The sequence below is a fragment of the Clavelina lepadiformis genome, chromosome 2, assembly GCF_947623445.1.
Source record: "Clavelina lepadiformis chromosome 2, kaClaLepa1.1, whole genome shotgun sequence".
Taxonomy (NCBI): Eukaryota; Metazoa; Chordata; class Ascidiacea; order Aplousobranchia; family Clavelinidae; genus Clavelina; species Clavelina lepadiformis.
Window position 1 is genome coordinate 8,829,295 of NC_135241.1, and position 19,259 is coordinate 8,848,553.

Consider the following 19,259-nt stretch of genomic DNA (forward strand, 5'->3'; position numbering starts at 1 on the left):
GCCATGCGACATCAAATACATAAATACAGATTTTAAATTATCAAAGAAAACACACAAAAATATTTTATTGAAATAAATAAATTTCATCAGTGCTAGCAACTTGTGCAGCACAAACAATTTCTTAGTTTTCGTGTCCACGATTGATTTGTGCCAGACTAAAAATAGAAAAAATAATTGTGATTAAAGAATATAAAAAACCAACAACGAAATAAAATGTTCACGTATTCTAAATAGTAACAAAGAAGGTTTCAGGTCGATATCATTTGCTGTTTAAGTCAAAGCATTTTATACATACACGGTATTACCAGAAACAAATTGTTACTAACACAACGCATTATTGGCATTACCGGCAGTGCTCATTGCAAAATATATTGCATAATTCAACTTTAAGCAAACTAAACATAAATGAAGAAATGATTCGTATTAAAAACCTAAGAATTTTATTCAAAAACTAATACAGTAGCTTTTGTCAAATGAACCAAATGTTAATTAAGTATGAATAAACTTACCTTTTCAGGTTCATTTGCGCCTCCCTTGAAAGAGAATGAACCAATAGGCTTCTTGTATGCATTTTGTTCATTGTTTGTAGAAATAGGGATCTAATACAACAAATTAGATGTTAGTTAACATTTCAATGAAAGCATGTTTAAGTGACAGTGGACCTATTTAATAAATGTACTTACCTTTTTAGGTTCATTTGCGTCACTACCAAAACACAATAAACTCATAGACTTCTTGTATGCATTTTGCTCAATGTTTATAGGAGTGGGTAACTAATACAAATAATTAGATGTTAGTTAACATTTCAATGAAAGCGTGTTTTAGTGACAGTGGACTTATTTAATAAATGAACTTACCTTTTTAGGTTCATTTGCGTCATTATCAAACGATAATGAACTCATAGGCTTCTTGTATGCATTTTGTTCAAAGTTTATGGAAGTGGAAACCTAATACAACAAATTAGATGTCACTATCAAAACACAATAAACTCATAGACTTCTTGTATGCATTTTGTTCAATGTTTGTAGGAGTGGGAATCTGATACAACAAATTAGATGTTAGTTAACATTTATTGAAAGCATGTTTAAGTGACAGTGAACTTATTTAATAAATGCACTAACCTTTTCCGATTTGTTTGCATTTCTACAAAAAATAATGGATTCATAGGCTTCTTGCATGCATTTTGTTCAATGTTTATTGAAGTGGGTAACTAATACAAAATATTATATGTTAACTAACGTTTCATTGAAAGCGTGTTTAAGTGAAAGTGGACTTATTTAATAAATGCACTTACCTTTTTAGGTTCATTTGCGTCACTATCAAAACACAATGAGCTCATAGGCTTCGTGTATGCGTTTTGTTCAAAGTTTCTAGAAGTGGAAACCTGATACAACAAATTAGATGTTAGTTAACATTTCAATGAAAGCCTGTTTAAGTGACAGTGGACTTATTTAATAAATGCACTAACCTTTTCAGATTTTTTTGCATTTCTACCAAAGAACAATGGATTCATAGGCTTCTTTTGTGCATTTTGTTCAATGTTTATAGAAGTGGGTAACTAATACAAAATATTATATGTTAACTAACGTTTCATTGAAAGCGTGTTTAAGTGACAGTGGACTTATTTAATAAATGCACTTACCTTTTTCGGTTCATTTGCGTCATTATCAAACGATAATGAACTCATAGGTTTCTTGTATAAATTTTGCTCAATGTTTATAGGAGTGGGAATCTGATACAACAAATCAGATGTTAGATAACATTTCATTGAAAGCATGTATAAGCGACAGTGGACTTATTTAATAAATGCAGTAACCTTTTTAGGTTCATTTGCGGCACTATCAAAACACAATGAACTCATAGGCTTCTTGTATGCATTTTGCTCAATGTTTTTAGGAGTGGGAATCTGATACAACAAATTAGATGTTAGTTAACATTTATGAAAAGCATGTTTACGTGAACGTGTACTTATTTCATGAATGAATAACCTTTTTAGTCATCAAATGTAAGGAACCACTGATGAATACAGAACTTTATTGCCTACAGACGTTTCATTAACCCATTCGGGTTAACTTCACCAGGGCAGCGATGAAATTAGCCCGAAGCCCTGATGAAGTTAACCCTAATGGATTAATGAAATGCTGACAGAAAAAAAGTTCTGTATTCACCAGTAGTGCCTCATATTTGATAATTATTATGCCGGGTTGCAACCATAGTGTATCTAACCTTTTTAGGTTCAGTTGAATCACTGTCAAAAGACAATAAACTCATAGGCTTCTTGTATGCATTTTGTTCAATGTTTGTAGGAGTGGGAATCTGATACAACAAATTAGATGTTAGTTAACATTTATTGAAAGTGTGTTCTAATGCAAGTTTAGTAAATAAAATCCATTAGATTATCTCTGCAAAATCTACATTTCAAAAGGAAAAAACTTATAGCATACTTACTCCAAATGCAAAGTCATTTGACGAGCGTTCAAAAGAAATATAAGACTGTTTCACCCGTCTCTCAAATAAGCCCTATTATCACAAAAGAATTAGTCTTTATTATTTAATTACCTTTTAAAAATTAATGTCCCAGTAAAAAGCTTCATTGAAAATTGTACTTCTTTGTAATTTTTTTAGTGTTACTTTATTATCTTCACTTTTGTATAATTAACCTCCGTAAAATTTGCTGTATGCATATTTCTGAGAAATATAACAGTGCAAAATCAATAAAACATATCAATGTTATAAGAAAAAAAACACAAAACTTGTTGTAACTACAGCGCACACATTAGTTTGTTACCATAGCATTTTCTTTGACTGACTGAAGAAGTTCCAGAAAATATTTCTGATTGTAATTATATTTCATCACGTTTTTAAGAGCGTGCACCTAATGAAAATAAAATACGATGCAAGGCTTCAAAACGCAGTATTACTTAAAAATTAAACAACAACCATTCAACAACAATAAATTTCTATAATACTAAATTTACTAGACTAGTGTTCTATAATTAATAGTAAAAGCAGAAAATATGATACCCTTTAAGACTAACTGTGATTTGTTAGAATGAGCTTTCACAAGCTTGAGCTTGGTTTTTGTGGTGTACCCATATGTTAGGTTTCAGGTGTTCTTCAAGAAACAAGTTCAGACTTGCGAAAGCTCATATTAATATATTTCAGTTTCTGCTTTATTATTATCATTATTCTACTAAGGTTAACATGGTTCAACAAACTTTAACTTAGTAGGTTTTCATACTCACATACACCTTCTTGTTAGCTTTCTCAATTATTTCTTCTAATTTTTCATTGCAATCATGGAAATTTGTCTGCAAAAAAATACTAAGTATAAATATGAGCACATTCACATGCATTCGATGACCAATTCCCAAGTAGAGCCATGAATTTACTGAAACTCATGTGCTGTTCTTGTGTTTCACTTACAGCAGCTGTAGTGTCCTTGCTGGTTAGGTGATGTTTTTGTAACCATTCCGCCGTAAACCTTTCTCTGGAAGGCCTACAAATTTCCGAAACACATTTAAAACAAAATGAGAACTTATAAATTACAATGCAAATACAGCAAAAAAGTATATTGATTCATAATAGAAATAAAGGTTTATAAATAATAAATTTACAAAATTTCCTAAAATAAATTAAATTGGTTAGGGGTGACTGACAACTTTTCATTCAACAAGAAACGATCAATATACAACAGTAAGCTTGGTAACCTTTCTGGTTTAGATATATCTGGTTAAATTGAAAAACATCATAAAAAATAACATACTTCTTTTGCCTTTGGTGCATTATTGTTTCCATATCCCTGTGTGTAAAAACGATTCACCACTGAACTGGTGTAGCTGCATTGCGGCTGGGAAAACATAATCAAAAATTTTTAAAGATCCGGAGAGATTGCTATGAAGACAAGATCAGCATTATACTTTCAACAAGTTATCAGCAATTACAGTAACTACAGTATACTGTATACTGTACAAATAATTTAAAGTAAAAATTTAATAAACAGTTTAAAAAACATAAACAGCAGCAGACTTGTATAGCACACATGCTATTCAACCAAATCAAGGTTAAAACAATACAAGCGGCTCACAATAATATATTTTATGCCGCCCGTAATGTTTTTGGAATATTCAAAAAAAAACTTTAAACCATTTGTTCATATATTTAAAAAGTCTACAATGGCGGCCCTCAGGTTAAATTGAAAGTCCTCATAGCCCTCAGAGCAATTGCAGTTTGGGACCCCTAAACTAAATAATATTTTAATACCTTTCGCTCTGCTAATCTTATTTCCGGAACTGTCAACGAAGTCTGTTGCTCTTCACTTTTTCGTTCACCAACAGTCTACACATTAAATAACATATTTAGAGTAAAAAAAAATATTCTGTCTGAAAACAAATTTTGTAAGTAAAGGGTCAAATTCCAACCACAGTGGTCAAAATGCACACGTACAACACGCCAAGAAAAGTAAAAGATGCGATACTTGCCTGATCATTGATCTTCACTTTTTCTTCTTCAGACAAATTTGTATCATTAAGTGACACTTCTTCAGTTTTCTCCTTTCCCAACAATTTATTTGCCTAAAATACAAAACAATTTTTGTTAAAAATAAATAAAAAATTTTACTTTATTCTACAAAAACTATTTAATTAATTGTCCTGAATAGTCTACTTTCCCCTTTTTTGCTTCAGCGTCTCCACATTCCAATTCCTATGTGATTAAATGAACAAGTTTAGTTTGTGAGTAAAATGTCTACAGACTGAAAAGGTTTGTTCAATATTGTAAATAAGAATACATTTCATCTGGTTTTACAAAATTAATTAAACAACTTTCTATTTGTGTGGAAAACTTATCAAATTATTTTCCTAACTTTTCTTCTTCAGCAGCTATTTCAGCATTTTGCTCTATCTTTTTTCCTTCCAATTTCTATAAGATAATTTACACATACATAACATATGAATTTCAACAACTTAAAATAGGTTAATTAACTGTAAAACAATAACAACAGCCACAGTTGCCCACAACATAATATGTATATAACTGTCTATACCTCTTTTTCCACTTTTTCTTTCTTTCTATCTATGTAATCCTGCAAACGTTAAACAGGCTTCATCAGATAACATAGTGTAAAATATGTAAAATACCATGTATTATAAAAATGGTACACTAACTAATATATAAAAAAATCAAAAATATTCAATAGACTTCTAACACCACAACAACCTTACCGAAAGAGAAAGGTCAGAGAGTTCACATTCCTTAAAAAATATGAAAAGACGATATTATACAACAGGCAAAATAGCTATGCCAAAAATAAATAGAAACAATTTGTTTGGAACATTGCTTTACCGGTTCTGGTCGGTGTATTCCAGTTTTGCGTTTTTTAACATTTGTCACAAATTTGTGCCTCCCGGAGACAGTTTTCTTTCGAATTTTCTATACAAACAGAAATTTTAGAATTATTCGGCCACCAATATACAGTAATAACAAAAAGATGATTAAATGCAAAATGATAAATTACAGACAAATTTCAATAAATAATGTGTGCTCTCAACATGCTTACTTCTGTGGGAATGGAGACGAATAATTTGTCCGTTTTCTGAAACATAAGTTTCTTATGTTTAACTGAGTGCTTTCAGTTCAGTTTTTAATTGCTTAGCCAAAATTGTGGCACAGGTAGACCACATACATAAGAGTAATATTTTCACCTCTTCTGATTTGGCATCAGATGCTAAAATATCTTCAATATCAGTGTCAATGTCATTTGGCACTGGATTTTCACCAGGTGGAGTTGAAAGGTCCCATGATTTGACTTTTGAGTGATCAGACTTCTTTTTATTTTCCTCCTGAACAAAGTTCAAGATAAATTTTGCCAGTAAAGGAAAAAATATAATGCAGCAGCATATAGGATAGGTATTTTTCTTTATATTCTGTTAGTGTATTTTTGTTGTTGTTTTCTTTTTTTATAAAGCCATATATAGCAACACTATGTAACTCAAACAATCCCAACCAAACTTGAAATAAAGGTGATTTTTGTAAAATGACTATTTGAAGTATAAATGTCAACATTTTTTCTTTTGGAGTAAAAATTCATATTTACACAACGATTCCAACCTAAACTATGGGTTCCTACAGTAAAGGTTAGAGCAGTTTACAACTGATAGACTGAAAGTCAGGTCCATACAAAGTAAATGAAAAGCATTTTCACCTTTTCTGGCTCGGCATCAGATGCTAAAATATCTTCAATAACATTGTCAGTGTCATTTGCCACTGGATTTTCACCAGGTAGAGATGGAATATCCAATGAGTTGACTTTTGAGCCTTCAGACTTCTTTTGCTTATTTTCCTTCTAAACAAGCAATGATAGGAAAGTGAATGTTTGTTTTTTGTGTTTCATTAATTAAATTATCAGTTACTTATGAAAAATAGAAAACCGTGTTTGCAACACTAATAAATAATTACTGGCTTAACTTTTAAATCTGACCAAAAAAGTGCATTGGTATGCTAAGGACAAAACGGAGATCCGAAAAAGGTAAAAAAAAGCTCAAACAGAAGTATGAGCAGGGTATGAAACAGTTGAAGGATCAAAGTTCAATAATTGTAACCAGCGTAAAAAGAAACAGATAAGTTATATTTATTTTTATGTTAAGTTCATCCATATATACCATTTTTAGGCTTGATGTTAAAAATTGACCGTTTTACTTTTAGAAATGGGCTTTAATGAATGAATGAAATGAATGAATGAATGACAAAATATGAATCCAGTTCACTTTGAGGCTATGAGGAAAGTACAACTATGTTGGAATCAGTTAGGACATATTTCAGTGTGATTTTAGATTTGGGTTAAAAACAAATGGATTGATGATTGAATTGGATTGTAAAGGAGGAGCAATATGCTAAAGGAGAAATAGATATGCAGAAAAACAAAAAAACAAAAAGATGAAAAAGAAGTATGCGTAGACCATGACACAGTTAAAAGATCAAAACATGAATTATAACGAACCTAAACAGAAATAGGTAAATTAGATTCAGTTCATATTATATTCGATTCATTATTTAGTTCACGTGGAGCATGGAGTAGAAACAAAGATTAAATAATTAAATTGCTTTTAACAACGTGAAATTGTGAAACAACACTCAGAAATGCCCAGAAATACTTTGAGGAATGTAAATCTAGTTAGATAGTTTTCCAGAAATAGCTCAGAAATACATAGCTTTTCAAGCCGATTTTGTAAAAATTTATTTCATTGGTGTGAAGTTCTGGTGATCCACTACTATTCATAAGTTCAAAGTTTGCATTTGTGAAATTTGGCGAGGGTGTTGTTTTTTTATAGCAAATGAATGTAGAATGATAACTTTAAAAATACTTATCCAAAAACATATTCATATATGCCTCATCTATAGTACCTCGTTTCCTGCAACGACCTCATGTGTTTTGTTCTGTACATCCAATTCAGTTTGCATCCTTTTCTTTTCCTGTGCTCTCTTTGTAAGCCACATTTTCTTTCGCTATTTTGCAAGAAATATAAAATTGATTGATTTGAATTGCTCTAAAACTGTACATAAATATTTTGTAAATGTTTCACCTTCTTTTTTAAAATTCCATAACTTTTTTTCATACGTGCCTCCACTGACATGCAAGCATCATCCTGTAATAACAGTAAAGTAAAAACAAGACGTAAGTTAATATAAATGTGCAATAATTGTAATAATAATATGCTAAAGTAATGACACAAACGTTTTAAAACTATTTTTGTTGTCAGTTTTACTTTGATAACTATTCTATAAACAAAATCTACATAGGTAACCTTTTGTTCAACATCTTCATCACTCAAATTTGCTCTTTTCTCAATTTTGCCATCCTGAAAATTTGAATTTTAAAAGTAATATAATATTAATTGTTAATTTTAAACCTCAAAAAATCTCAATATACACACCAAAACCTGTACTTACCAATTCCAACTTGGTTATATTTTCCTCAAAGTCCTCAAATGAAGTGGAGTCATATTCTTTCTCAATCTTCAAAGCCCACTCCTGAAAGCCAAAATGATCAATTTTTACGGCTAAGCCCAAAAAGGTATATTACAATGAACAGAATATTGGAATAAGTATAACTTACTTGTCTCTTTTTAACATTCTTTTGTTGCTTTTTTTTATCCTTATTTTCTTTGTTGATCTCCTTGCATTTTTCTTTCAGTTTTTTCTTTTCAGCCTTCTTCCAAATCGTCACTTCTTTTTTAGCATCTTTCCTCTGCTTTTTAATGAACTTCGTAATCCTCTTTCCTTTCTTTTCCAATTCTTTCATTGCTTTTTTTCCTCGACGATTTTCCAACTTTAAAGCCCATTTATTTTCCTTCTAAGCATGCTTTTCTGCAACTTTTTCTTCTTCTCTTCTAAATCGATATGTGTTTTTCATACTTCTTCCCAAGCTTAAACTAAGCCCCTTTAATTTTCTTGGTGTTTTCAATATCTTTTAATTCTAGCTCTCGCTGTTTAAGTTCTACCCTTTCTTTCATCTCCTCTTCCTTGAGAGCAATCTTTTCCTTAACTTTCTCTTCATTGTAACCTGCCTTTTCCAACTTTTTCCTGTACTTATCCTCATCTCTCTGTTTTTTCTTTTCTTTTTTTTCTTGTTTATATTTTTTTGCGTCCACTTTTTTTTGGACCTTTTCTTCTGCTTTTTTAATTTTTTTCTTAGCCTTCCGTTCCTTTTTTCCCTTTTTTCTTTCTTTGCGTAACTTTTTGGCTCTTTGTAAAGATTCACTGTAGAACTTATACATTTGCTGCTCTGCAACATCCCTTTTTAATCGTGCTTCTCTCTTTTTCATTTTTTTGTCTTTTTTCTTTTCTTTATTGCGTGCCTTTTCCTGCTTCTTTTCAATTTTTCTAAGTTTCTTTTCATCCTTTTCTCTTCTTTTTGTCTTTCTTAACTCTTCTTTTGCATGAATTTTATCCATTTTTTTCTTATGCTTTAATTCTGGTCGTTTGGTTAGTTCTGCTAAAGTGACCGATTCCATCTCATCTTCTTCCTGTTGCAACATGAAGACAGATCAGAATTCTACTTTGGCCTTCTTCCACCAATTCTTTCTTTTTTGCCTTCGTATTACTATACTTTCCTAAAATAAATTAAATTGGTTACGGGTGACTGACAGCTTTTCATTCAACAAGAAACTATCAATATAAAACAGTAGGCTTGGCTTATCTTTCCGGTTTAGACTTATCTGATTAAATTTAAAAAAATTCATTAAAAAACAACATACTTCCATTGTCTTTGGTGCATTATTGGCTCCATTTCCATGTGTAATACAATGCTTCATCGCTGGACTGGTGTAGCTGCACTCCGCCTGGCAAGTATAACCAAAAGTTTTTAAAGATTTGGAAAGATTGTTATTAAGACAAGATCAGCATTGTACTTTCAACAAGTTATCAGCAATTAACTATATTGTGCAAATGATTAGAAGTAAAACTTTAATAAACAGATTAAAAAGCATAAAAAACAACAGACCTGTATACCAAGCATGCTATTCAACTAAATCAGCAATCTAAAACTAGCAGCTCACAAGAACATTTTAAAAGCGCAACGTAATGTATTTTAGAGTTTTCAAATAATATAAACAAATAACTTTTTAAACTCCACACATTTGTTAATAGATTTTAAAAGTATACAATATTGCACTAAACAATTTTCGAATTTCAGTAAAAAATTGCATTAAACACTTATACTCTTATTGTGTTATTTTTTAAACTTTTTAGTGTGTATTGCGGCCCTCAGGGTAAATTAAAAGTTTTCTTTTGGTCCTCAGAGCAATTTGAGTTTGAGACCCCTAAACTAAATAATATTTTAATACCTTTTGCTCTGCTAATCTTATTTCCGGAGCTGTTATTGAAGTCTGTTCTTTTTCGATTTTTTGTTCACCAACAGTCTACACATTAAATACCGTATTTGGAGTTAAATAAACATATTCTGTCTGAAAACTGATTTTGTAAGTAAAGGGTCAAATTCCTACCGCAGTGCTCAAAATACACATGTACAACACACCAAAAAAAGGAAAAGATGCGATACTTGCCTGATCATTGTTCTTCACTTTATCTTCTTCTGACAAATTGGTATTATCAAGCGACACTTCTTCAGTTTTCTCCTTTTCTAACAATTCACTTGCCTAAAAAGACAAAATAATTTTTGTATAAAGCATAAAAAATTTTACTTGGTTCTACACAATAATTTAATTAATTGTCCTAAATACTCTTCTTCCACCTTTTCTGTTTCAGCAGCTTTCTTTTCTTCTTCTAGTTCTTTCTTTTGTCCTTCCAGTTCCTATGTGGTTAAATGAACAAGTTCAGTTTGTAAGTGAAATACCAAAAGCATTTTACAACTACATTTCATGTGGTTTTACAAAATTAATTAAATAACTTTTTACAAATGAGAAAAATTTGCAGATTATTGTCCTACCTTTTCTTCTTCCACAGCTATTTCAGCTTTCTCCTCTTGTTTTTGCTCTTCCTTTTGTCCATCCAATTCCTATATGATGAAACAAACAGACTTTACATATAAACATGTTGAGACAAGTAAATTAACAATAAAATAATAACAACAGCCACAGTTGTTCACAACACATTAAAACTGCCTATACCTCTTTTTCTATTTTTTCTATCTTTCTTTTTATGCCATCCTGCAAATGTTAAACAAACTTGATTAGACATAAGACAGACATAATGTAAAATATGATGTATTGTAAAATGACATGATACCAGACTAACTAATGTATAAAAATTCGAAAATATTCAATAGACTTCAAACATCAAAACAACCTTACCGAGAGAGGAAAGTCAGGGAGTTCACATTCGTTAAAAAAATCCGAAAAGACGATATTATACAACCGACAACAAATTGCTATGCCAAAAGCAGGTAGAAACAATTTGTTTGGAACATTGCTTTACCGGTTCTGGTCGGTGTATTCCAGTGCCAGGTTTTTTAACATAAGCCACAACTGTGTGCCCTGGTAGACAGTGGCACAGGTAGACCAAATACATAGGGGTAATATTTTCACCTTTTCTGATTTGGCTTCAGATGCTAAAATATGGGTAGTATATGGTAGTATATTTTTGATTATGTTTTGCCAGCCGCAATGCAGCTACACCAGTTCAGTGGTGAATCGTTTTTACACACAGGGATATGGAAACAATAATGCACCAAAGGCAAAAGAAGTATGTTATTTTTTATGATGTTTTTCAATTTAACCAGATATATCTAAACCAGAAAGGTTACCAAGCTTACTGTTGTATATTGATCGTTTCTTGTTGAATGAAAAGTTGTCAGTCACCCCTAACCAATTTAATTTATTTTAGGAAATTATAGTAATACAAAGACCTAATAGAAAGCCTTAGTCGGAGAAGGTCAAAGTGGAATATCGACCTGTCATCATATTGCAACAGGAAGAAGATGATATGGAATCCGCCACTTTAGTGGAACCTAGTAAAACAGAGAAATTAAAGCATGAGAAAAAAATGGCTAGAATTGTTAGAAAAGAAGAGTTAAGAGAGAGTTCACTTGAGGACTTAGAGGAAAATGTCAGCAAGCTGGAATCGGTAAAGACAGACATTTATGTGTATATTGATTTTTTGGGTTTTTAATCTTTTTGTTGATCATTTAATTAGCATTATAATTTTAAAAAGTTAATTTTCAAAATGGCAATGTTTAGTGAGCACGAATTTCAGATGTTGAATATTAACTTATAAATTTATTTGATATCTGTTGATAGGATAGTGAGCAAAGTAAAATTTACTGCACAAATAGTTTTAAAAACATGGAACCATATATTACCTACCACTTTATCTGAATACGTTATAGGGCGATACTTGCATGTAGGGTTGGATTATCCGGATAGCGGATAACCGGTTAACCGGTTAACCGCATGGTTTTTTTCTATCTGATATCCGGATATAAATTTGCCGGTTAACCGGTTAAAAGAGTATCGTTGCTAATGCGTTTTACACTTTTTAATAAGTTTGAAAATTCTTTGTTACGTAGAGGCTGACTCCCGCCGAGCGCAATTAAACCTTTTTTCACACTTCTATTGTCTTATACTTTCAATTAGGTCGTAAAATGCACGAGTGAAATTTACTATCACGTCACAATTCACTCACAAAGAAAGCATAATGAATGATTCCTTTTAATAGAAGACTGCATTCTCATGGCAAGGGTAAAGTCTGTGAAGTGTCAGTTGAAAAGCTTTGACTACAAGTCTACAACCTAGTTTGAAGTTAATTCATTGAATTGAGTTGAGTTAGGCTAATTGAAGTTAAATTTAAGAGATGGAATTTAAACGTTTCAAAAGTGATAATCCAGTTTGGGGCTACTTTCTACGATCAAGAAATGGTGAGAGGGCAAAATGTGAAACCTGTGAAAACACGATTTCTTGTAAAGGTGGATCTACGGGAGCAATGAGAAACCACCTTGGTTTAAAACATAAGATTGTTCTTGACACAAAGAAAGCAAAACAACAAGGTTCTTTGGAAAACACAAACAAATGTTCCGCAGGTACTAGCACGATTGAAAACTATTTTAAGCCAACCAAAGAGTCGCTGGAGAGGGTCGTTGCAGAGCTAGCAGCTGTGGACAGAATTTCTTTCAACACCATAGCTACTAGTAAGCAACTGAGAGAAGCATTTTTAGCAAGAGGATATAAGCTACCACAAACGGTGCAAAATGTCAGAAGTATTATGATGACATTTTTCCAAACACTGAAAAGCGATACAAAGAAAATGATTGAAATAAAAAAAGAGACTGGAAAATTCTGTTCTGTCACTCTTGATGAATATACAAGCACAAGAAGCAGAAGATACATGAACTTAAACCTGCACTATGATTCAGACCCCGTTAATTTAGGAATGGTAAGAATCAAAGGTTCTCTTCCCGCTGAAAGAGTAGCGAATTTGGTGGAAGAAAGATTGCAGGAGTTTGGTCTCAAGATGGAAGACATTGTTGCAGCTACGACAGATGGAGCTAGTGTGATGAAGAGTTTTGGAAGAATGATTTGGTGTGTAACTTGTGTCCACCAGCTCTGTTTTGCGCATGGTTATCATTTAGCAGTAACTGACTTCTTGTATGCAAGGCAAAATATCTTTGAAAGATTAGAGAATGAAAGGGAAAATAGTAGGCCTAATACTGGATCGGATTCAGATTTTTCTTCCGAAGAGGAGATGGAAGAAGCTGATGAAGCTGATCTTGTAGAGACTGAAACAACCGGTGTAGAACTTCAACGGTTTGTTGGGGAAGTGATAAGGAAGGTAAGAACAGTGGCGAAGATGTTTCGCAAAAGTCCTCTGAAGAACGAAATTCTGCAAAAGCATATCCAAGCACAATTGAATACAGAGCTGAAGTTAATTCTAGATTCAAAGACCAGATGGAACAGTCTTTTAGAGATGATTAAAACATTTGTAAGAGCAGAAAAATGTATCAGAATGGCTCTTGTTGAGATCGGAACTTCTATCACCATTACGGAGGCAGAAATTAAAATTCTCCGTGATCTGATTGATGTCCTTGAACCAGTTAAACATGCTGTAGATGGACTTTGCAGAAGGGACGCTACACTTCTAACCGCTGAGCGGATTCACGAATTTGTGCTTAAAACTCTTTCTAATTCTAATTCTGCGTACTCGGCATCTCTTAAGTCTCATCTTGAGGTAAGAATCAAGGAAAGGAGAAATGCATGTCTTGTTCATCTAGTTGAATATTTGCATGATCCCAATTTTCTGATAGAGAACAAGCTTGATACATTTGGCGAATACGGAAACAGAAACAAGATGTATGCTCTTGCAGCAAACCTAATGCAAAAATTGATTGCAGCAGCAAAGCCTGGTCCTGGAGAAGACAGCCAGTTGATATCACTCGCTTCTACAACGGTATGTAGAGGATCATCACGCGGATCTCTCAGGGAAGAATTAGAGCGAGCTATCATGTCGGCATCAATTCCAGTATCAGCTACTCGTCCTTCCAGTACTCCAAGTCCAAACCTAAACAGAAGAATGGTCCAAAAGGAATGTGACGTCTTTGAAGCTTCTGGGAAACGACCTGCCAACCTTCAGACTCTCTATGAAGCGCTGCTTACTATTCAGCCCACTTCTGTGGAAGCAGAAAGAGCATTCAGTGCATGTGGACTCTTTGTTACAAAACTCCGGTCCCGTCTACAGGATTCCACAATTGATGCATTGTGCTTTATAAGGAGGGCGTTGCAGAAGCAGTGAACAATGTGAACATTAAATTTGCGTTTGAAATTCGTTTGTTCGTTCGTTTTAAATTTGATTTTTCTCGTACTGCGCGTGTAGTAGCCGTGTTCGTTCGTTTTAAATTTGATTTTTCTCGTATTCGCTCGTACTGTGCATGTAGTAGCCGTGTACGTAGATCTATAATAAAACTGTGTAATGATTTTACAATCCATTTTTCATGCAAACCTCGTGAAATCGATTGTCTCACTTAGCAGTTATTATCCGGTTAACCGGTTAGATAAATTCCAAATATACGGATATATCCGTTATCCGGATAGTAAAAATTATTGATATCCGAACTAACCCTACTTGCATGTCAGCTGGAGCACACATGAAAAACAATCATGAGGATTTAAAAAAGAAGTAATAACATTTACAAAATATTCATGTATAGTCCGAGAGAAATTTACAATCAATTAGTTTTTTCATATTGATTTCAACGGTTTTGTACAAATTTTAAAAGGAAGATCTATGAAAAATAATATTATCCTTTAAAGAATAATCATGTTTTCCATTTTACATATCATTTTTGTACAAAATTTATATCGGTACATTTGTATCAAAGCTGCCTGTTACCATTGTAAAATTATAATGTCTGACAAAGGTTACATACTGTTTATGCTTGTTTTCTGATGCCTTTATTTCTATTATGAATCAAGATACTTTTTTGCTGTATTTGCATTGTAATTTATAATTTCTCATTTTGTTTTAAATGTGTTTCGGAAATTTGTAAGCCTTCCAGAGAAAGGTTTACGGCGGAATGGTTACAAAAACATCACCTAACCAGCAAGGACACTACAGCTGCTGTAAGGGAAACACAAGAACAGCACATGAGTTTCAGTAAATTCATGGCACTACTGGGGGATTTAACTGACAAAATTGATTAGCTCATAAAAGAGCTTAAAAAGGTGAATTTATCATATATGTAAGCTTTTCTACTTAGGGTCATAGGTAGCTTGTTGTGTTTAAATGTAGCAAGTGTAATATCTCGACACCTCTCAAACTTAAAAGCATGCTATTGTTTTACAGAAATCAGAAAAACATACACCTGACTTGGTAATTGCCAGATGCTCTGTGGTCATCGAATGCATGTGAATGTGCTCATATTTATACTTAGTATTTTTTTGCAGACAAATTTCCATGATTGCAATGAAAAATTAGAAGAAATAATTGAGAAAGCTAACAAGAAGGTGTATGTGAGTATGAAAACCTACTGAGTTAAAGTTTGTTGAACCATGTTAACCTTAGTAGAATAATGATAATAATAAAGCAGAAACTGAAATATATTAATATGAGCTTTCGCAAGTCTGAACTTGTTTCTTAAAGAACACCTGAAACCTAACATATAGGTACACCACAAAAACCAAGCTCAAGCTTGTGAAAGCTCATGCTAACAAATCACAGTTAGTCTTAAAGGGTGTCATATTTTCTGCTTTTGCTTTTACTATTAATTATAGAACACTAGTCTAGTAAATTTAGTATTATATAAATTTATTGTTGTTGAATGTTTATTGTTTATTTTTTAAGTAATACTGCGTTTTGAAGCCTTGCACCGTATTTTATTTTCATTAGGTACACGCTCTTAAAAACGTGATGAAATATAATTACAATCAGAAATATTTTCTGGAACTTCTTCAGTCAGTCAAAGAAAATGCTATGTAACAAACTAATGTGTGCGCTGTAGTTACAACAAGTTTTGTGTTTTTTCTTATAACATTGATATGTTTTATTGATTTTTCACTGTTATATTTCTCAGAAATATGCATACAGCAAACTTTACGGAGGTTAATTATACAAAAGTGAAGATAATAAGGTAACACTAAAAAAATTACAAAGAAGTACAATTTTCAATGAAGCTTTTCTTTTGGACATTAATTTTTAAAAGGTAATTAAATAATAAAGACTAATTCTTTTGTGATAATAGGGCTTATTTGAGAGACGGGTGAAACAGTCTTATATTTCTTTTGAACGCTCGTCAAATGACTTTGCATTAGGAGTAAGTATGCTATAAGTTTTTTCCTTTTGAAATGTAGATTTTGCAGAGATAATCTAATGGATTTTATTTACTAAACTTGCACTAGAACACACTTTCAACAAATGTTAACTAACATCTAATTTGTTGTATCAGATTCCCACCCCTACAAACATTGAACAAAATGCATACAAGAAGCCTATGAGTTTATTGTCTTTTGACAGTGATTCAACTGAGGCTAAAAAGGTTAGATACACTATGGTTGCAACCCGGCATAATAATTATCAAATATGAGGCACTACTGGTGAATACAGAACTTTTTTTCTGTCAGCATTTCATTAATCCATTCGGGTTAACTTCATCAGGGCTTCGGGCTAATTTTATCGCTGCCCTGGTGAAGTTAACTCGAATGGGTTAATGAAACGTCTGTAGGCAATAAATTTCTGTATTCATCAGTGGATCCTTACATTTGATGACTAAAAAGATTATTCATTCATGAAATAAGTACACGTTCAAGTAAACATGCTTTTCATAAACGTTAACTTACATCTAATTTGTTGTATCAGATTCCCACTCCTATAAACATTGAGCAAAATGCATACAAGAAACCTATGAGTTTATTATCGTTTGATAATGACGCAAATGAACCTAAGAAGGTTAGTGCATTTATTAAATAAGTCCACTGTCACTTAAACATGCTTTCATTGAAATGTTATCTAACATCTAATTTTTTGTATCAGATTCCCACTCCTATAAACGTTGAGCAAAATGCATACGAGAAACCTATGAGTTCATTATCGTTTGATAATGAGGCAAATGAACCTAAAAAGGTTAGTGCATTTATTAAATAAGTCCACTGTCACTTAAACACGCTTTCAATGAAACGTTAGTAAACATATAATATTTTGTATTAGTTACCCACTTCTATAAACATTGAACAAAATGTGGTTACAGTTTGAATCTAAACTAAAGGTCTTCAGCTTTGTAGACCTCGGGTTGCACCATGCCGAACCGGATGAAAAATACGGAAAACTCCGAAAAAATGGAATAAAATTGACCAGTCGTATTAAAAATGACCTCTCGCACAGAAGAGGTGAGAGGGCCCATAAAAAGGGCACTAGAAGTTTTAAATATCACCTTTGTTTAATAGATATTTCGCACATTATATTCAATAAACTACCAATTACTTAAAAAATAACACCACAATAAAAAAAAAGTCATTGAACTTTTGGGCAAAGTGGGTTGTACGATAGCCTAATTTGTACATACAAGTTTGTGGATATAATATAAGTATAAAATTTCTTAACAAAAACCACCAAATGCTTTGACCACTGAATCTGAAACTGTTTACATTGTGAACCGCATGGTACCTCAATACGGCACGACACGGCGAGCCGCCGAAACTGTTCCCAAGGACGACCTCCTATCTAACCATTTTCTAAAGCTTACATTTATTTATAAGCATGCACTATCTATATAGTGTAATTAGTGTAGTATAAAACAGCTATCACTTGCAAAGCACTACCGCATCACAACTGAAACACACAACTTACTCATATTCCTTTACATCCCAACATTCTTCTTTTTTGGCAGCTTTATAAACACGACATGAATCCAAAAAATCATTTGTACTACAAACACCCTTATCAAAATGTAGGTAATGACAGCCACTTACAAAACTGCAAACAAATGCTAAGGTATTAAATCGGTGTACTGTATTATGCAAATCTATATGTTCCAATCTGAATACCACAAAGGCACAAATAAAGTGGTAAATGATATTATGAACATTAAAATGTGGCATTTGAAATAAAATAAACAATTTAGTACATATGTTTATAAGACTGATATCATTTCAATAACAGCATTTGGTGAAATGCTAAGTTAAATATCTTACTCTGATGCTGTGCAAAAGAATGGACTATCACCAGCTTGGCAATATTTTTCACTTCCAAATTCACAGCCAGCATTCTTGCCCCAGAACAACTCAGTTGCCTGAGACATATTGACCCTGTACCATCCAGAATCTCGAATTACAGAATTACATTTTTACACCGTTTGAAAGGAATATTCAGAGTAACTGTAGCAATAACTTAACCGCGAAACTAGACATGCTCTGCTTTGCGCTTTGGGTGAGTTACTTACGTGACGACGGAACGTGATGACGTGTGACGTCACATCGCACGCCCAGTTATTTTACCAAGCTAGCGCCTACGGCCAATGGTATTAATGAATAAAACCCCCTTATAGAGTTGTTTAAAAAATGTGTTTCAGTAATTACTATGCACACACCGAATTTGGTATTACATCAGCAAAATTCCTTTGGGTATATTAATAAAGCCTAATTCAAGCAGCAGCACGCAGTAGAATTTCAAAATACAAGGAAATTTTATAAAACCAAGTAAGCTATAAATTGGTTATAATCATACAAACGCTAACACACTTGCATACTAAAAAAGTAAAATCTCTCTAGGTAAGAAGTACTGTAGATATCATACATCATGATTAAACAAAAAAGGTCATAATGGCAACAACCAGCTGCAACCATTCCAGTGTCCATTTTTATACAGCGAAAAGAAAATCACATTGGTAAAACTGCTGACTTTTCTTGTGGGTACATGTAAAAGAGATAAAACCTAGCAATGCTGGTCAATATTCCAACAGAATTGGGCATCTGCAGGAGAAGAATATAGGTAATTATTTGAAGAAGACTTCTGAAAATTATACTATGAATGTAAGACTAAATAAAATATACATCTGACACATTTACAGAACATCTGATATGAGGAAGCCAACATTTGCACGCTACATAAAACTGAAAAAAATCATCTTATGATTTAGTACTTACAACAACAAAAAAATCTTTCAGCAGAAGTTCAAATAAAAACCAGGAAGTGGCGCATAAACAAGAAGCAACAGTAAGAGGAAATGATATTGTTGATGTTGATCTGTTTTTGAACACGGCTCGGGTTCCAAATAGCGACTGTCAATAGAGCGACCACACGACAGCGATTCATTTAAAACAGCG

General features: G+C 32.6%; 3 protein-coding genes across 15 annotated transcripts in view; all 3 read right to left on the reverse strand.

Moving 5' to 3' along the window:
* Positions 1-683: 683 nt before the first annotated feature.
* LOC143446838 (uncharacterized) overlaps positions 684-19,259 on the reverse strand; it is a 64,136-nt gene continuing 45,560 nt past the window's right edge. For 7 of the 10 annotated variants that reach the window (XM_076946660.1, XM_076946659.1, XM_076946661.1 and 4 more), the window contains 11 exons: positions 3,246-3,311; positions 2,789-2,875; positions 2,449-2,520; positions 2,227-2,316; positions 1,817-1,906; positions 1,643-1,732; positions 1,469-1,558; positions 1,295-1,384; positions 1,122-1,210; positions 858-947; positions 684-773 (listed from right to left, as the gene is read on the reverse strand). In XM_076946660.1, the coding sequence (XP_076802775.1) occupies positions 932-947; positions 1,122-1,210; positions 1,295-1,384; positions 1,469-1,558; positions 1,643-1,732; positions 1,817-1,906; positions 2,227-2,316; positions 2,449-2,520; positions 2,789-2,875; positions 3,246-3,311 (780 nt within the window). In that variant the 3' untranslated portion in view covers positions 684-773; positions 858-931. Of the gene's footprint in view, positions 774-857; positions 948-1,121; positions 1,211-1,294; positions 1,385-1,468; positions 1,559-1,642; positions 1,733-1,816; positions 1,907-2,226; positions 2,317-2,448; positions 2,521-2,559; positions 2,689-2,788; positions 2,876-3,245; positions 3,312-19,259 lie in introns of those variants that run through there. The other 3 variants (XM_076946663.1, XM_076946665.1, XM_076946670.1) reach the window with 3 other exon arrangements.
* LOC143446839 (uncharacterized) lies at positions 3,366-8,445 on the reverse strand. 4 transcript variants are annotated; one of them, XM_076946674.1, is made up of 17 exons: positions 8,114-8,445; positions 7,948-8,028; positions 7,803-7,856; positions 7,581-7,643; positions 7,402-7,503; positions 6,203-6,343; positions 5,703-5,840; positions 5,558-5,593; positions 5,344-5,430; positions 5,223-5,252; positions 5,045-5,083; positions 4,865-4,920; positions 4,669-4,704; positions 4,482-4,573; positions 4,264-4,338; positions 3,767-3,850; positions 3,366-3,499 (listed from the first exon to the last, which is right to left on the reverse strand). In XM_076946674.1, the coding sequence occupies exons 1-14, from the start codon at positions 8,297-8,299 to the stop codon at positions 4,567-4,569; spliced, it is 1,056 nt and encodes a 351-aa protein (XP_076802789.1). In that variant the 5' UTR covers positions 8,300-8,445; the 3' UTR covers positions 3,366-3,499; positions 3,767-3,850; positions 4,264-4,338; positions 4,482-4,566. The 4 variants fall into 4 exon arrangements, with proteins under 4 accessions (XP_076802789.1, XP_076802787.1, XP_076802788.1 ...); XM_076946672.1 differs by lacking the exon at positions 4,865-4,920; XM_076946673.1 differs by having other exon boundaries at positions 4,482-4,704.
* LOC143446354 (uncharacterized) lies at positions 8,904-11,025 on the reverse strand. The gene is made up of 8 exons (XM_076945951.1): positions 10,933-11,025; positions 10,626-10,664; positions 10,445-10,513; positions 10,250-10,309; positions 10,062-10,154; positions 9,843-9,917; positions 9,255-9,338; positions 8,904-9,110 (listed from the first exon to the last, which is right to left on the reverse strand). Exons 1-8 carry the CDS (start codon positions 11,023-11,025, stop codon positions 9,045-9,047), a joined length of 579 nt encoding a protein of 192 aa, XP_076802066.1. The 3' UTR covers positions 8,904-9,044.

Bases quoted from the DNA above. Each gene is read 5' to 3' on its own strand.
- LOC143446839 (XM_076946672.1), bottom strand. From the start codon at position 8,299: ATGAAAGAATTGGAAAAGAAAGGAAAGAGGATTACGAAGTTCATTAAA. The intron at 7,857-7,947 runs GTAAGTACAGGT...TCAAATTTTCAG, and splicing joins ATATAACCAAGTTGGAATTG to GATGGCAAAATTGAGAAAAG. The intron at 6,344-7,401 runs GTACTATAGATG...TTGCTTGTTTAG, and splicing joins AGGTCGTTGCAGGAAACGAG to AAGGAAAATAAGCAAAAGAA.
- LOC143446354 (XM_076945951.1), bottom strand. From the start codon at position 11,025: ATGTATTTGGTCTACCTGTGCCACTGTCTACCAGGGCACACAGTTGTG. The intron at 10,155-10,249 runs GTGGAAGAAGAG...TTGTCTTTTTAG, and splicing joins AAGCTGCTGAAACAGAAAAG to GCAAGTGAATTGTTAGAAAA. The intron at 9,111-9,254 runs GTATGTTGTTTT...AATTTATTTTAG, and splicing joins ATGCACCAAAGACAATGGAA to GAAAGTATAGTAATACGAAG.